The sequence below is a fragment of the Rattus norvegicus genome, chromosome 11 (assembly GCF_021556685.1).
Source record: "Rattus norvegicus strain SHRSP/BbbUtx chromosome 11, alternate assembly SHRSP_T2T, whole genome shotgun sequence".
Lineage (NCBI taxonomy): Eukaryota > Metazoa > Chordata > Mammalia > Rodentia > Muridae > Rattus > Rattus norvegicus.
Genome location: NC_141544.1, coordinates 79,176,866 through 79,193,671, shown reverse-complemented (window position 1 = coordinate 79,193,671; position 16,806 = coordinate 79,176,866). Strand labels below are relative to the sequence as shown.

At 40.5% G+C, this 16,806-nt stretch overlaps 1 protein-coding gene across 6 annotated transcripts in view; it reads right to left on the bottom strand.

Annotated features, from left to right (window-relative positions):
• Sec22a (SEC22 homolog A, vesicle trafficking protein) overlaps positions 1 to 16,806 on the bottom strand; it is a 59,710-nt gene that overhangs the window by 28,653 nt on the left and 14,251 nt on the right. For all 6 annotated transcript variants that reach the window (XM_087575276.1, XM_087575278.1, XM_087575275.1 and 3 more), the window contains 2 exon segments: positions 11,471 to 11,634; positions 10,209 to 10,403 (listed from right to left, as the gene is read on the bottom strand). In XM_087575276.1, the coding sequence (XP_087431402.1) occupies positions 10,209 to 10,403; positions 11,471 to 11,634 (359 nt within the window).

Here is a 16,806-nt window from a genome sequence, read left to right as displayed (position 1 = left end):
CTGCGTCTGAGACACTGCCAGAACCTGAAGGGACCAACCGGATAAACAGTTCTCTGTACCCAAATCCCGTGGGAGGGAGAGCTAAACCTTCAGAGAGGCAGACACGCCTGGGAAACCAGAAGACACTGCACTCTGCACACATCTCTGACGCCAGAGGAAAACACCAAACGCCATGTGGAACCCTGGTGCACGGAAGCTCCCAGAAAGGGCAGCGCAGATCCTCCTGGTTGCTGCTGCCGCGGAGAGCTCGTAGGCAGCACCCCACGAGCAAACTTGAGCCTCGGGACCACAGGTAAAACCAACTTTTCTGCTGCAAGTGACCTGCCTGGTGAACTCAAGACACAGGCCCACAGGAACAGCTGAAGACCTGTAGATAGGAAAAACTACACGCCCGAAAGCAGAACACTCTGTCCCCATAACTGGCTGAAAGAAAACAGGTAAACAGGTCTACAGCACTCCTAACACACAGGCTTATAGGACAGTCTAGCCACTGTCAGAAATAGCAGAACAAAGTAACACTAGAGATAATCTGATGGCGAGAGGCAAGCGCAGGAACCCAAGCAACAGAAACCAAGACTACATGGCATCATTGGAGCCCAATTCTCCCACCAAAGCAAACACAGAATATCCAAACACACCAGAAAAGCAAGATCTAGTTTCAAAATCATATTTGATCATGATGCTGGAGGACTTCAAGAAAGACGTGAAGAAGTCCCTTAGAGAACAAGTAGAAGCCTACAGAGAGGAATCGCAAAAATCCCTGAAAGAATTCCAGGAAAACATAAATAAACAAGTAGAAGCCCATAGAGAGGAGTCACAAAAATCCCTGAAAGAATTCCAGGAAAACACAATCAAACAATTGAAGGAGTTAAAAATGGAAATAGAAGCAATCAAGAAAGAACACATGGAAACAACCCTAGATATAGAAAACCAAAAGAAGAGACAAGGAGTCGTAGATACAAGCTTCACCAACAGAATACAAGAGATGGAAGAGAGAATCTTGGGAGCAGAAGATTCCATAGAAATCATTGACTCAACTGTCAAAGATAATGTAAAGCAGAAAAAGCTACTGGTCCAAAACATACAGGAAATCCAGGACTCAATGAGAAGATCAAACCTAAGGATAATAGGTATAGAAGAGAGTGAAGACTCCCAGCTCAAAGGACCAGTAAATATCTTCAACAAAATCATAGAAGAAAACTTCCCTTACCTAAAAAAAGAGATACCCATAGGCATACAAGAAGCCTACAGAACACCAAATAGATTGGACCAGAAAAGAACCACCTCCTGTCACATAATAGTCAAAACACCAAACGCACAGAATAAAGAAAGAATATTAAAAGCAGTAAGGGAAAAAGGTCAAGTAACATATAAAGGCAGACCTATCAGAATCACACCAGACTTTTCGCCAGAAACTATGAAGGCCAGAAGATCCTGGACAGATGTCATACAGACCCTAAGAGAACACAAATGCCAGCCCAGGTTACTGTATCCTGCAAAACTCTCAATGAACATAGATGGAGAAACCAAGATATTCCATGACAAAACCAAATTTACACAATATCTTTCTACAAATCCAGCACTACAAAGGATAATAAAGGTTAAAGCCCAACATAAGGAGGCAAGTTATACCCTAGAAGAAGCAAGAAACTAATCGTCTTGGGAACAAAACAAAGAGAAGAAAAGCACACAAACATAACCTCATATCCAAATATGAATATAACAGGAAGCAATAATCACTATTCCTTAATATCTCTCAACATCAACTCCCCAATAAAAAGACATAGATTAACAAACTGGATATGCAACGAGGACCCTACATTCTGCTGCCTACAGGAAACACACCTCAGAGACAAAGACAGACACTACCTCAGAGTGAAAGGCTGGAAAACAACTTTCCAAGCAAATGGTCGGAAGAAGCAAGCTGGAGTAGCCATTCTATTATCGAATAAAATCGATTTTCAACCAAAAGTCATCAAAAAAGATAAGGAAGGACACTTCATATTCATCAAAGGAAAAAAATCACCAAGATGAACTCTCAATCCTAAATATCTATGCCCCAAATACAAGGGCACCTACATACGTCAAAGAAACCTTACTAAAGCTCAAAACACACATTGCACCTCACACAATAATAGTAGGAGATTTCAACACCACACTCTCATCAATGGACAGATCATGGAAACAGAAATTAAACAAAGACGTAGACAGACTAAGAGAAGTCATGAGTCAAATGGACTTAACAGATATTTATAGAACATTCTATCCTAAAGCAAAAGGATATACCTTCTTCTCAGCTCCTCATGGTACTTTCTCCAAAACTGACCATATAATTGGTCAGAAAACGGGCCTCAACAGGTACAGAAAGATAGAAATAATCCCATGCGTGCTATCAGACCACCACGGCCTAAAGCTGGTCTTCAATAACAATAAGGGAAGAATGCCCACATATACGTGGAAATTGAACAATGCTCTACTCAATGATAACCTGGTCAAGGAAGAAATAAAGAAAGAAATTAAGGACTTTTTAGAATTTAATGAAAATGAAGGTACAACATATGTCTTTTTATTGGGGAGTTGATGTTGAGAGATATTAAGGAATAGTGATTATTGCTTCCTGTTATATGGGACACAATGAAAGCTGTGCTAAGAGGAAAACTCATAGCGCTGAGTGCCTGCAGAAAGAAACAGGAAAGAGCATATGTCAGCAGCTTGACAGCACACCTAAAAGCTCTAGAACAAAAAGAAGCAAATTCACCCAGGAGGAGTAGAAGGCAGGAAATAATCAAACTCAGAGCTGAAATCAACCAAGTAGAAACAAAAAGGACCATAGAAAGAATCAACAGAACTAAAAGTTGGTTCTTTGAGAAAATCAACAAGATAGATAAACCCTTAGCCAGACTAACGAGAGGACACAAAGAGTGTGTCCAAATTAACAAAATCAGAAATGAAACGGGAGACATAACCACAGATTCAAAGGAAATTCAAAAAATCATCAGATCTTACTATAAAAGCCTATATTCAACAAAACTTGAAAGTCTGCAGGAAATGGACAATTTCCTAGACAGATACCAGGTACTGAAGTTAAATCAGGAACAGATAAACCAGTTAAACAACCCCATAACTCCTAAGGAAATAGAAGCAGTCATTAAAGGTCTCCCAACCAAAAAGAGCCCAGGTCCAGACGGGTTTAGTGCAGAATTCTATCAGACCTTCATAGAAGACCTCATACCAATATTATCCAAACTATTCCACAAAATTGAAACAGATGGAGCACTACCGAATTCCTTCTATGAAGCCACAATTACTCTTATACCTAAACCACACAAAGACCCAACAAAGAAAGAACTTCAGACCAATTTCCCTTATGAATATCGACGCAAAAATACTCAACAAAATTCTGGCAAACAGAATCCAAGAGCACATCAAGACAATCATCCACCATGACCAAGTAGGCTTCATCCCAGGCATGCAGGGATGGTTTAATATACGGAAAACCATCAACGTGATCCATTATATAAACAAACTGAAAGAACAAAACCACATGATCATTTCATTAGATGCTGAGAAAGCCTTTGACAAAATTCAACACCCCTTCATGATAAAAGTCCTGGAAAGAATAGGAATTCAAGGCCCATACCTAAACATAGTAAAAGCCATATACAGCAAACCAGTTGCTAACATTAAACTAAATGAAGAGAAACTTGAAGCAATCCCACTAAAATCAGGGACTAGACAAGGCTGCCCACTCTCTCCCTACTTACTCAATATAGTTCTTGAAGTTCTAGCCAGAGCAATCAGACAACAAAAGGAGGTCAAGGGGATACAGATCGGAAAAGAAGAAGTCAAAATATCACCATTTGCAGATGATATGATAGTATATTTAAGTGATCCCAAAAGTTCCACGAGAGAACTACTAAAGCTGATAAACAACTTCAGCAAAGTGGCTGGGTATAAAATTAACTCAAATAAATCAGTAGCCTTCCTCTACACAAAAGAGAAACAAGCCGAGAAAGAAATTAGGGAAACGACACCCTTCATAATAGACCCAAATAATATAAAGTACCTCGGTGTGACTTTAACCAAGCAAGTAAAAGATTTGTACAATAAGAACTTCAAGACTCGGGGTTGGGGATTTAGCTCAGTGGTAGAGCGCTTGCCTAGGAAGCGCAAGGCCCTGGGTTCGATCCCCAGCTCCGAAAAAAAGAACCAAAAAAAAAAAAAAACAAAAAACAAAAAACTTCAAGACTCTGAAGAAAGAAATTGAAGAAGACCTCAGAAGATGGAAAGATCTCCCATGCTCATGGATTGGCAGGATTAATATAGTAAAAATGGCCATTTTACCAAAAGCGATCTACAGATTCGATGCAATCCCTATCAAAATACCAATCCAATTCTTCAAAGAGCTAGACAGAACAATTTGCAAATTCATCTGGAATAACAAAAAACCCAGGATAGCTAAAACTATCCTCAACAATAAAAGGACTTCAGGGGGAATCACTATCCCTGAACTCAAGCAGTATTACAGAGCAATAGTGATAAAAACTGCGTGGTATTGGTACAGAGACAGACAGATAGACCAATGGAACAGAATTGAAGACCCAAAAATGAACCCACACACCTATGGGCACTTGATTTTTGACAAAGGAGCCAAAACCATCAAATGGAAAAAAGACAGCATTTTCAGCAAATGGTGCTGGTTCAACTGGAGGTCAATATGTAGAAGAATGCAGATCGATCCATGCTTATCACCCTGTACAAAGCTTAGGTCCAAGTGGATCAAGGACCTCCACATCAAACCAGATACACTCAAACTAATAGAAGAAAAACTAGGGAAGCATCTGGAACACATGGGCACTGGAAAAAATTTCCTGAACAAAACACCAATGGCTTATGCTCTAAGATCAAGAATCGACAAATGGGATCTCATAAAACTGAAAAGCTTCTGTAAGGGAAAGGGCACTGTGGTTAGGACAAAACGGCAACCAACAGATTGGGAAAAGATCTTTACCAATCCTACAACAGATAGAGGCCTTATATCCAAAATATACAAAGAACTCAAGAAGTTAGACCGCAGGGAGAGAAATAACTCTATTAAAAAATGGGGTTCAGAGCTAAACAAAGAATTCACAGCTGAGGAATGCCGAATGGCTGAGAAACACCTAAAGAAATGTTCAACATCTTTAGTCATAAGGGAAATGCAAATCAAAACAACCCTGAGATTTCACCTCACACCAGTGAGAATGGCTAAGATCAAAAACTCAGATGACAGCAGATGCTGGTGAGGATGCGGAGAAAGAGGAACACTCCTCCATTGTTGGTGGGATTGCAGACTGGTACAACCATTCTGGAAATCAGTCTGGAGGTTCCTCAGAAAATTGGACATTGAACTGCCTGAGGATCCAGCTATACCTCTCTTGGGCATATAACCACAAGATGCCCCAACATATAAAAAAGACACGTGCTCCACTATGTTCATCGCAGCCTTATTTATAATAGTCAGAAGCTGGAAAGAACCCAGATGCCCTTCAACAGAGGAATGGATACAGAAAATGTGGTACATCTACACAATGGAATATTACTCAGCTATCAAAAACAATGACTTTATGAAATTCGTAGGCAAATGGTTGGAACTGGAAAATATCATCCTAAGTGAGGTAACCCAATCACAGAAAAACACACATGGTATGCACTCATTGATAAGTGGCTATTAGCCCAAATGCTTGAATTACCCTAGATGCCTAGAACAAATGAAACTCAAGACAGATGATCAAAATGTGAATGCTTCACTCCTTCTTTAAAAGGGGAATAAGAATACCCGTGGCAGGGGCTGGAGAGATGGCTCAGCGGTTAAGAGCACCCGACTGCTCTTCCAGAGGTCATGAGTTCAATTCCCAGCAACCACATGGTGGCTCACAACCATCTGTAAAGAGATCTGATGCCCTCTTCTGGTGTATCTGAAGACAGCTACAGTGTACTTATATATAATAAATAAATAAATCTTTAAAAAAAAAATAAAAGAATACCCGTGGCAGGGAATAGAGAGGCAAAGATTAAAACAGACACAGAAGGAACATCCATTCAGAGCCTGCCCCACATGTGGCCCACACATATACAGCCATCCAATTAGACAAGATAGATGAAGCAAAGAAGTGCAGGCCGACAGGAGCCAGATATAGATCGCTCCTGAGAGACACAGCCAGAATACAGCAAACACAGAGGCGAATGCCAGCAGCAAACCACTGAACTGAGAATAGGACCCCCGTTGAAGGAATCAGAGAAAGAACTGGAAGAGCTTGAAGGGGCTCGAGACCCCATATATACAACAATGCCAAGCAACCAGAGCTTCCAGGGACTAAGCCACTACCTAAAGACTATACATGGACTGACCCTGGACTCTGACCTCATAGGTAGCAATGAATATTCTAGTAAGATCACCAGGGGAAGGGGAAGCCCTTGGTCCTACTTAGACTGAACCCCCAGCGAACTAGATTGTTGGGGGGAGGGCGGCAATGGGGGGAGGATGGGGAGGGGAACACCCATGAAGAAGGGGAGGGGGAGGGATTAGGGGGATGTTTGCCCGGAAACCGGGAAAGGGAATAACACTCGAAATGTATATAAGAAATACTCAAGTTAATAAAAAAAAAAACTAACAAACAATGTTAATAATACTAACAAACTAAATTAAAGCATGTATAGGGACAGAGATGTCTTAAGTAGGGTTTCCATTGCTATGAAGACACACCATGACCAAGGCAACTTTTATAAAGGACAACATTTATAGGGGCTGGCTTACAGGTTAAGAGGTTCAATCTATTATTATCAAGGCTAGAACATGGCCGCACCCAGGCAGGCACAGTGCCAGAGGAGTTGAGAGTTCTACATCTTCATCTAAAGGTTACTATGAAGAAGACTGACTTCTAGGTAACTAGGAGAAGGGTCTCAAAGCCCACCCCCAAAGTTACAGGCTTCCTCTAACAAGGCCACATCTCCTAGCATGCCATTCCTGGGCCAAGCATATTCAAACCACCACAGTCTACTCCCTGGCCCTAACAGGCTTGTTCAAACACATGAGTCTATGCAGGTCATACCTAGTCATAGCGTAATACAACTGTATAAGTCCCATAGTCTATAACAGTCTCGACAATTTTAACCATCCAAACTCTTCTGAGATTCATCCAATTGTTTAACTATGATCCCTTATAAAACAAAAATAAAGAAAGCAGATCACAAACCTCCAACGTCTCATGATATATACGACCATTCCAAAATGTCAGAGTGAGGAAATACTGGTGTAAAGCAAGACCAAAACTCAGCTGGGCAAACTCCAGACTCAGCATCTCCATGTCTGATGTCAAGTGCTCTTCAGGTCTGCAACTCCTTTCGTCTTTGTTGACTGCAACACATTTCTTTCTCTTCGGCTGGTCCCACTCCCTGTTTGCAGCTTTCTTTAGCAGATATACCAAGGCTCTGGCCATCTCTAACATCGTGGGGTATCCAAGGCACTTTCATAACTTCTTTTTCCAATGTCGGGATCCACACATTATCTTCTGGGCCCCTCAAAGGGGATTGGGTCATCCCTGCCCTCTCTAGCACTCTAGGCTCTGGCTGACTCCACTTCACTGCTGCTGCTGTTCTTAGTGATCATCCATCCTATGATACTGACATACTCAATTCCCTGGAGTCTTCTGCTGTGGCTTCACCAATAGCCTCTCATAGGCTCCCTTCATGGTGCCAAGCCTCAACTTCTTTACATGACCCCTTCAGTCTTGGGCTATCAACTACAACGGATGCTGTACCTTCCCCAATGGCCTTCCATGGCCTCTCACAGTGCCGAGCCTCAACTGCTATTCATGACCACTCCATGCCATCAAAATGAGTACCACCTGGGTGACTCTTACACATTACCAAGTACAGTTGCAGCATGAGGTACAACCTTGGCCATCTCTGGAACACAGCTTCTTTGTGCTCTCAGAAATCACTTCACAGAAGATTTCATCTCAGTGATGCTGGTCTCTTCTTTTTTTTTTTTTTTTTTCTTTTTTTTCTTTTTTTCGGAGCTGGGGACCGAACCCAGGGCCTTGAGCTTGCTAGGCAAGCGCTCTACCGCTGAGCTAAATTCCCAACCCCGCTGGTCTCTTCTTAATCACGCTAATGTCTTAGCTCCAGTTCACCAGCACAGTTGTCCCTGTGGTCCCTTCCATTCATGACTCTAAAGTCAGAGCCACATGGCTGGAGCTTTCCAGTTCTGCTGCTTGCTGGAGCTGGAACATGGCCCCCTTGTTCTATTATACTATCACCAGTTTTCTGTTTTCCAACTCCTTCCTTGGCTGTCCTGGGAACTTGCTCTGTAGATTGACCTTGAACTCAAGAGATCTGCATGGCTCTGTCTCCTGAGTGCTAGGATTAAAGATATATACCACCATGCCTGGATCTAAGCCTTTTTTTAACCCTGGAACTTGATCTGTCTCAAGCTGGCCTTGAACTAAGAGATCTGCTTGCCTCTCTCCTGGAATTAAAAGCCTGTACCACCATGCCTGGGCCAAAGCTTTTTCATGGTTACTATTCCTCAAGAGCCAGATCAAAATCCTGTGTCTTCTAGCCTCAAGAACTAGATCACAATCGTGTACTCCACTTCTGGATTGTAGTTCATTCCAAATTAAAAGTCTAAATGAAAGCAATAACCAGGTAATAATAACATCTAGATATAAGTATTCCTTGTTCAGGTGCAGAAGCATAAACAGTAAGCTTAGCTGGTGAAATCCTGCCCCAAGTCACCGCTCCTTTAATCTGTTTATCTCCTTGAACACAGGATTCAGCTCCATTCTACCTCCTGCTGCCCCTTTATTCTTTAAACCACACATTGTATACTTCTTTTTCATCTTGCTTGTTTTCATCAAAATTATTAAAAAAAAAAAAGTAACCACACATCAGAATTTATACCAGAGTGTTTTGAAACTTCCTTTGACAAAGTAATTTATTGCAAATCCCTTTACTTTAGCCTCAGGTAGACTCTTCAGACAACGGTAAAAAGCAACCATATTCTTCACCAAAATATCACAATAACAGTCACTCTGGGCCACATACTAAAATTCTCCCCCACTGAAACATCTTGGGCCAGGTCTACACAGTTCGAATTATCGTTAGCACCAATGTCTCCTACTAGGATGGTCCACTAAGCCCCACTGCTTCCCCAAATTCCAAAATCCATAATTCTCTAAACAAAAGCATGGCAGGGCCTCTCATGGCAATACCAGTTCCCATTGCTATGAAGAGACACCATGACCAAGGCAACTCTTAACTGCGGCTGGCTTACAGGTTCAGAGGTTCAGTCCATTATCATCAAGGCAGGAACATGGCAGCATCCAGGCAGGCATGGTGCAGGAGGAGCTGAGAGTTCTACATCTTCATCTGAAGGCTGCTAGCAGAATACTGGCTTCCAGGCAGCTAGGATGAGGGTCTTAAAGCCCTCTCCCACAGTGACACACCTACTCCAACAAGGCCACACCTTCTAATAGTGCCACTCACTGGGCCAAGCATATGCAAATCACCACAGGGGAAGATGTCAAAAATGACCAAAAAAAGGTCTTAAACTGAAGATGCTTTACCAAAAAAAAATTAGGCTAGGAGCATAAAGGGACATAAGTGCTATTGTTTCAGCTAAGGAGGTGACAGAACCTCAGACACACAACTGGCATTATATGGAAGCAGACATTACCGAAAGCCTCACGAAAGTTTTAAGAAATAGTCCAATAATGGCATACTATACTTTTATGAAACAGTGAGGTTTTCACTTTAAGTAAAAGTTTCATCCTGTCCCAACTGTTAAGTCTTGTGTACTTTCTTTGGAAGGGGAGATCTGAGTAGATAAGCACCACAACCTTTACAGTTACACTTAAGACAGACTCCTATACTAAATATAGCCATTTGATGGAAAGTACTTCTCAGACCTACATTCCTGGAAAAATGTTTACAAAGAAATCGAATGTTTTCTTAGCAAAGAAATCTTCTGTGATTGTCATTTGAAAGTACTTTCCAGAAGTCACGTCTTCAGCAGCCTACTTTATAACAACTGGAAAGATGGGCTGCTTTGAACTTCCATATTCTCATGTAGTTGACTTAAATCACTAAAGTAAAACAATTCATTTTCAAGAGTTCCTCTGTTATCTTTAAAAGATTTAATAAAATAATTGAGATCCACAACTCACCAGAAGAAATCTTACCAGCACCTTTACAGTCAACAGAAAATGCAGACGTGACTCCATTGGCTGATCCCAGTTCACACATTGGGATTTGGTAAGGGGGCCTCAGCTTGATTTCCATCTGCATGTCAGACAGATTTATTTTTGTTGAAAGAGACCTGGGATTATTATATCGCTGCTTGGTCCTCTGAATGAAGTTATCTATGTAAAATAAAAATAAATTTCCTTACAGTCATTTGTTAATTAAATCATTTGAGGGGGTGATGCTTATGGACATAAATTTCATAAAGTTAAAATTGTTATTCAAAACTATTCAGTTTGTCATGGGATTTCCAATATTACTTCTGTTTAACAGGCCACTCTAGCATGGAGTCATCAATCAGTTCTATACTCTAAACAGTAAACCCTAGCTAGAGTTAAGTTACTAGAACCAGAGCCTGCCTACCTAAGTAGAGACTTCAAGGGATTACAAAAAGAAAACAGCTTTGTCAACCACTGCCTTCATGTTTATATTCTTACCTCACAAAATGGTCAATCTTTTATCAGCTGTAATTACATACGAATTACACCACAAGCAGTGTGTTTTTATAAATGTTTTCTTATTTCTTATACCATTAGCTAGTATGTTCTGAAGAATAAGTTTCAAAGAATGAATAAAAGAGATTTCCTAATATCTTCTAAGCAGAATTTTATTTTTACTATTTCCCCTCTTTCTATATAAAGAAATCCGTGACGTTGGCCAGACTTTTCTGGTTGAGCAAACTACTGCCCATAGGCCAAATCTAAACTGCTGGTTTTGTAAATAAAGTTTTATTAGACAATAACTATGCTCATTCATTTATGTATTGCCTGTGGCTGCTTCCAAGCTACAATATCAGAGCTAAGTAGTTGTGGCAGAGACTAGAAGGCCTATAAAATCTGAAATACGCACTCTCTGGTCTTCTCTATCAAGCACTTGGCAACCCCTGCCCTACATTAAACAGACTGTAAAAGACCAGCACATAAACACAAAACGGAGTAAATTTCTCACTGAGAATGTGCCCTCTGGGATTCATTCTTTGGACTAATATGATCTCCTTCACAACTCAAACACACTTTTGTCCTAATAAACATCTAAATTAAGAACCATAGATCTTTTGCCAATTATTCTATCAAAATCAAGATTGCAAAAGTTTCTCCCTTTCTCCCCAATATTTGATGAAAATTTGACTGGAGACAGTAATAAAAAAAAAGTACAAAGAATAAAACAAACAAAACCAGGCCCTTACCAAATTCAATGAAACAGTATGGTCTGACAGCAGTATTTGTCTTCATCATGTTATAAGTAGTAATGAACTCCTTCTGAAGCTCATCCAGGAAAGAGAAGGCGAGAACATTTGGATAATTTTCAGTGCACAACATCATGTAGCTCACGCCGAGAGAGCTAATAAAACTACAGTGTAAAAAACATTGGTTTTAAAATTTCAAATTAAATCAAGGTAATTCGTTGTTTCACAAGACGGACTCTATACACTATAAACTACTGCTACTATGGCAATGAAGATATTAACATTGTTACATATTCCAACAACAACTTTAAAGGAGCCAACATACAGTACCAGCCAAAGCTGTGGATGTGTATGCTTCTGGAACTTATTGGCGAGCAGAAAGCAAGGGGAAAAGTACACACATACATAAGGATCTAAGCAGCTTAAAGGGCAACCCTCCACAAAAGCAGTGGAAACACAAATTAACCATTTAATGAGTCACCTAAGTATCCTTTTATTGTACTAATCACACAGATGGTATAGATGTAGAACAGGAAATCAATACAACATCCAGGCTATAGGTCCCGCGTGTGCTATATAGTATTGCCAGCCTGATCCATACTAGTGCGCTCTCTCTCTCTCTCTCTCTCTCTCTCTCTCTGTGTGTGTGTGTGTGTGTGTGTGTGTGTGTGTGTGTGTGTGTGTGTGTGTTGGTGTACATCCCTGCACATGCTCAGAGGCCAGAAGGGGTCAAAGTCCTCCTCCCTCACTTTCCACCTATTCCTATTTCCTTTCAGCAGTGTCACTGAAGTCAGCAAGCCTCAGCAACTCTCTTGTCTCCACCCTTCTTGGAGCTGGGATTACAGGCATGTGTAGGATACCTGGCTTGTTAGGTGCTAGAATTTAAACATTAGTCATCATGGTTGTGTAGCAACAAGAGCTTTTAACTGGTAAGCCATCTCTCCAGCATTCAGAACTTCTTTTCATTTAACATTTGGAGTAAGTATGCTTACATGATTTAATTTTTTAAAAAAGAGAAAGAGTAGACTGTGTACTGATCTTCTCTTACTGCATCTTCTGTCCATAGGTACTCAATTTTCCTCCCCTTGGGCAAGCCATCTTACTAATTCTCTTTTTACCTTTTACAGTATAGTTCACACTTGTAAAATTGTACTGAACTTATTCCAGAACCTGAAACTCCTTTCTAAATTCTAAAATTCCACTTGGTAAATAGTCATTTTCATAAAATTTCTACGGCTGTAACTTATTAGTAGGACATAAAATTAATGTTAGAACATTTTGTGAAGAGGAGGAGGAGGAAGAGGAAGAGGAAGAGGAGGAACAAGAAGAACAAGAAATTGGAATGTTTATTGTTTTATAAAACATTTGTGTTTTCTACCCTTATATACATATGTTCACAAAGACAACTGCATGTCTTCTCAAGAATCATTAATTAAAGACTCTAGCTATATAGCATATGGAATTTTTCTAAAACTTAGTATTTTAATCAAAGGTCAATATTTTGTTGTTTTTGTACTTTTGGTGGGGTGGGCACTGAATCAGGATTGCTAGCTACATAGTCCAAACTAGTCTTGAACTGGTCTTGAATTTATTGGCTCAGGGTGGCCTCAGACTTCTGATCCTCCTGTCTCAGATTCCCAAATGCTGGGATTACAGTTAGGTACCACAAAGAACAGTCTAAAAGGTATTTTCTCAAGTGATTTCTTGTCTCAAAGTACTTTGTCCTTGTCAACATTCTTTGCCTTGTCATTAGCACTTGGATAAACTCCACGATAGTTTGAATAACTTGGACCAATGAGTAATTGGCCTCCATCCATCAGAACTCCCAACTAGTGAGACAGTTATTTCATTATCGTCCAAAAATGTGACTGAAAATTTTGGGTCACATTTTTTTTTTATTATACCAGTTTTGCTGGTCTTCTCTCATCATGACGCCTACCACATAGTTTATAGCAAATCTTGTTTGTGCTAAATTTAACTGGAAGATTTGAGTGAGAAATACAGAAAATCCTATTTTGTTTTTAAAGATTATATGCTGGCATTTTCAGGACATCATCTACTTGTAGGATACTGTCTGAAATGGCTATAACGCATTCTACAGTTGGCTTTCATAGTAAATTTAGCCTTATAATTCTTTCTCTGAATGGAAAAACAGCTTCCTCACATGCCTGCTCTGTCAATCTACATTTATAATCACATAATAATTGCTTTTTCAATTATTATTGGGCAAGACAGAGATTCTTACCATCTCACTAAAGACTAAAGAAACAGTCTAACATCACTACAAGCATGCTGTGTGCACCCATCAGTCTCACTTGGTTCATGTTCTATACACAGACACTATGCTTTAAGGAGGACAGAGAGAGGAGGAGGAAGGTAAGAGGAGCAACAGAAACAACAGTAAGTACATTTACTGACCGCTCAGTGGAATTGGGACCTCTGCTGAATATTCTGCATAATTCTTTTAATTCACCCTCAGAACAGAAGGCTACTACTAGAACCATTCTGCAAATGAAGAGCCTCAGAGAGGTCAGTAACCAACCCAAAGCCACACGAGTAAGAAGCAGAGAAGGTGCAGCTGCAGACATAGCTCAGCTGGTAGAGTACTTGTCTAGCATGTGTAAAGCCCTGATCTGAACCCCAGTACGACAAACCAAGACTGGAGTAAACATTTAGCTCCAGAGGCTATAATCTTTCTACAACATATCAACTTTCATTATATCAATTTTTTCACTTGTTTTGTTTTGATTTTCCCACCTACATAAAGAGCAATGAGACTTAAGGACTTTTAGAACACACACCCTCCCCATGCTCGGGAACCTTTCCAATTTGTCTACTTCATCTTCTTCCCTCTGCATTCCAGCCACAGAGGCCTGTTTCAGAGCTTCAAGAACGCCAACCTACTCCCAGCCCAGTCAATCCTATCCCGAGAAGACTGCAGGACACGATCTTCTTCACTCCCCCTGCACTCCAAATCTTAAGTCTCCTCAACCATCTATTCTTAACGGCCTTTGCAGAGTGCATGATCTAAATCAGTGGTTCTCAACCTGTAGGTCTGAACCCCCTTGGAAACTGCATATCAGATATTTACCCTGCCATTCAAAACAGTAGCAAAATTACAGTTATAAAGTATGAAAGAAATAATTTTATGGTTGGGGGGGGTCACCTATGAGGTTACCCAACATGAGGAACTGTACTGAAGGGTCACAGCATTGGGAAGGTTGAGAACCACTGATCTAAAGTGAAGCCACCTCATGGTCATAGCACAGCAGCTGTTAGTAACCATCAACTGCTCAAGCTCCAAGTGTACACTACATATTGCACTCTGCAATGTCTCTCTCACTAACAGCTGTACTCTAGGACAGCAGGGATGGCTTCTGGATTGCTCAGCATTGTATTCTTAGCTCCTGAAATATTGGGTCTAGTACATAATAATTACTCAAATTAACAAATAAAGAAGAACCAAATAGGCATCATTCACTTGTTTACAGCCTAGCACTACCTACACAAAGCAAAGTCTCAGAGAATCACTGACTAAAACACAGAAATAACCTACTCTTCCAGTCACTGTTCTACTTCAGGTCAACTTATCTTTAACATATCCAAAACTGGGGATGATCTCAGAGACTATCAATGATAACATCGAAGGTGTGGTACTGCAGTGAGTACCCATAGATGACTACACAAATCTGCAGTCATGATTCTGCTCCCTTCACTGTAACTACACATGCATGTGTGCACTGTCAATGGATACACTCTTTTTTCTCTAACTTAGGCATTTTTTTTTTTTTTGGTTTTTATTAGTTTTTTTAAAGACAGGCTCTCCTATATCCTAGGTTATCCTTAAACTCTTATGAAGCTGAGAATGACTTCGAACTTCTGATCTTCCTGCTTCTACCTCCTTGAATACCTGGTTTATGTGGTACTGAAGATCAGACCTAGAGTTTCAGCTACATGCTCAGTCCACTGAGTATAATTTCTTAAAGATTTACTTGTGTCTGTGTGTGTCTGTATGAGTCTATGTACACATGTGTTCAGGTGTGCATGCCTATGCTCAAGGAGGCCAGAAAAGGGAGTCATTTCCCTCAGAATTGGAGTTACAGGTATTTTGGGGATGCAGGGCTTAAAATGTAGGTGTTAAAATCCAAACTCTGGTCCTCATGATTGTGTAGCAAGTACCATCTCTCCAGCCCCCGGTGAGTATAATTGTTTTAATTTACCATTGTCCTCTCTTTCTCTTTCTCTCCCTTTCTCCTTCCCCTCCCCTCCCCCCCCAACTTCTTCCCTCTACCCCTCCCAACCCTGACTATGCTGGACCTCACTATGTAGACCAAGCTAGCCTCAAACTCACCTGCTGCTTCTTCCCAGGACACCACCCAACCTGTGTTGAGATTGAAAGGCATGTGCCCCCACACCCTTTTTGAGACAGCTTTCAACTCTTTGTAGCCCAGGTTGGTCACATACTCAAGACCTTCTGGCCTTAGCCTGCTGATCCTGGAATAACAAGCTCATGCCACAACACCCTGTCAGTTAAAAAAAAATTAACATGTGTGAGTATTTGTCTGCATGTATGTATGTGCATCATATGTGTGTTGTTAGCACAGAGGTCAGAAGAAGACATCAGATCATCTGGAACTGGAGTTATGGGTGGGTGTGAGCCACCCCCATGTGGGTATTCTTAACCATTAAGCCATCTCTCCAGCTCCATCCAATTTTCTTTTTTTTTTTCCTTTTCTTTCTTTCTTTCTTTCTTTCTTTCTTTCTTTCTTTCTTTCTTTCTTTCTTTCTTTCTTTCTTAAGTTTTAATTCCTCTCTGTTTCTGGGCTTTAGTTCCAATAGTTGACATTTCTAGCCTCACCTTTCTCCTGGCCAAGAAACTTAACCAAACTTCAATACATCTTCAATATACCTCCCCAGTACAGACATGAGGAACTCAGTCCTTTGAGGATCAAGTGTATCCAGGGTAAGTGAGACTGAAAGACACACAACTTCTGGACCAGGGCTCTGCTCTTTCTAATCACTTTGTTAAAAAGTTAATTCTAGCATATGTCACCATAAATGACACCTAAATGAGTGATTTTGGACATAAAACTTTCCCTGACATATAATTTAAGATACAATTTGTCAAACTTTACATATAACCAATTAAGTACTGATGGCCTTTTGCACTATATGAATACACAGTAAAAGCAATGATATTCCTTTTCAGCAGATCACAGAACACCTGTGGTCCACCATGTCACTATGTACGGTTTAATGTCAAAGACAAGGTCCTTGACTTCCAAGACCCTGAAATACAATTACCCAAGATTTACTTGAAACAATTATTTAATACA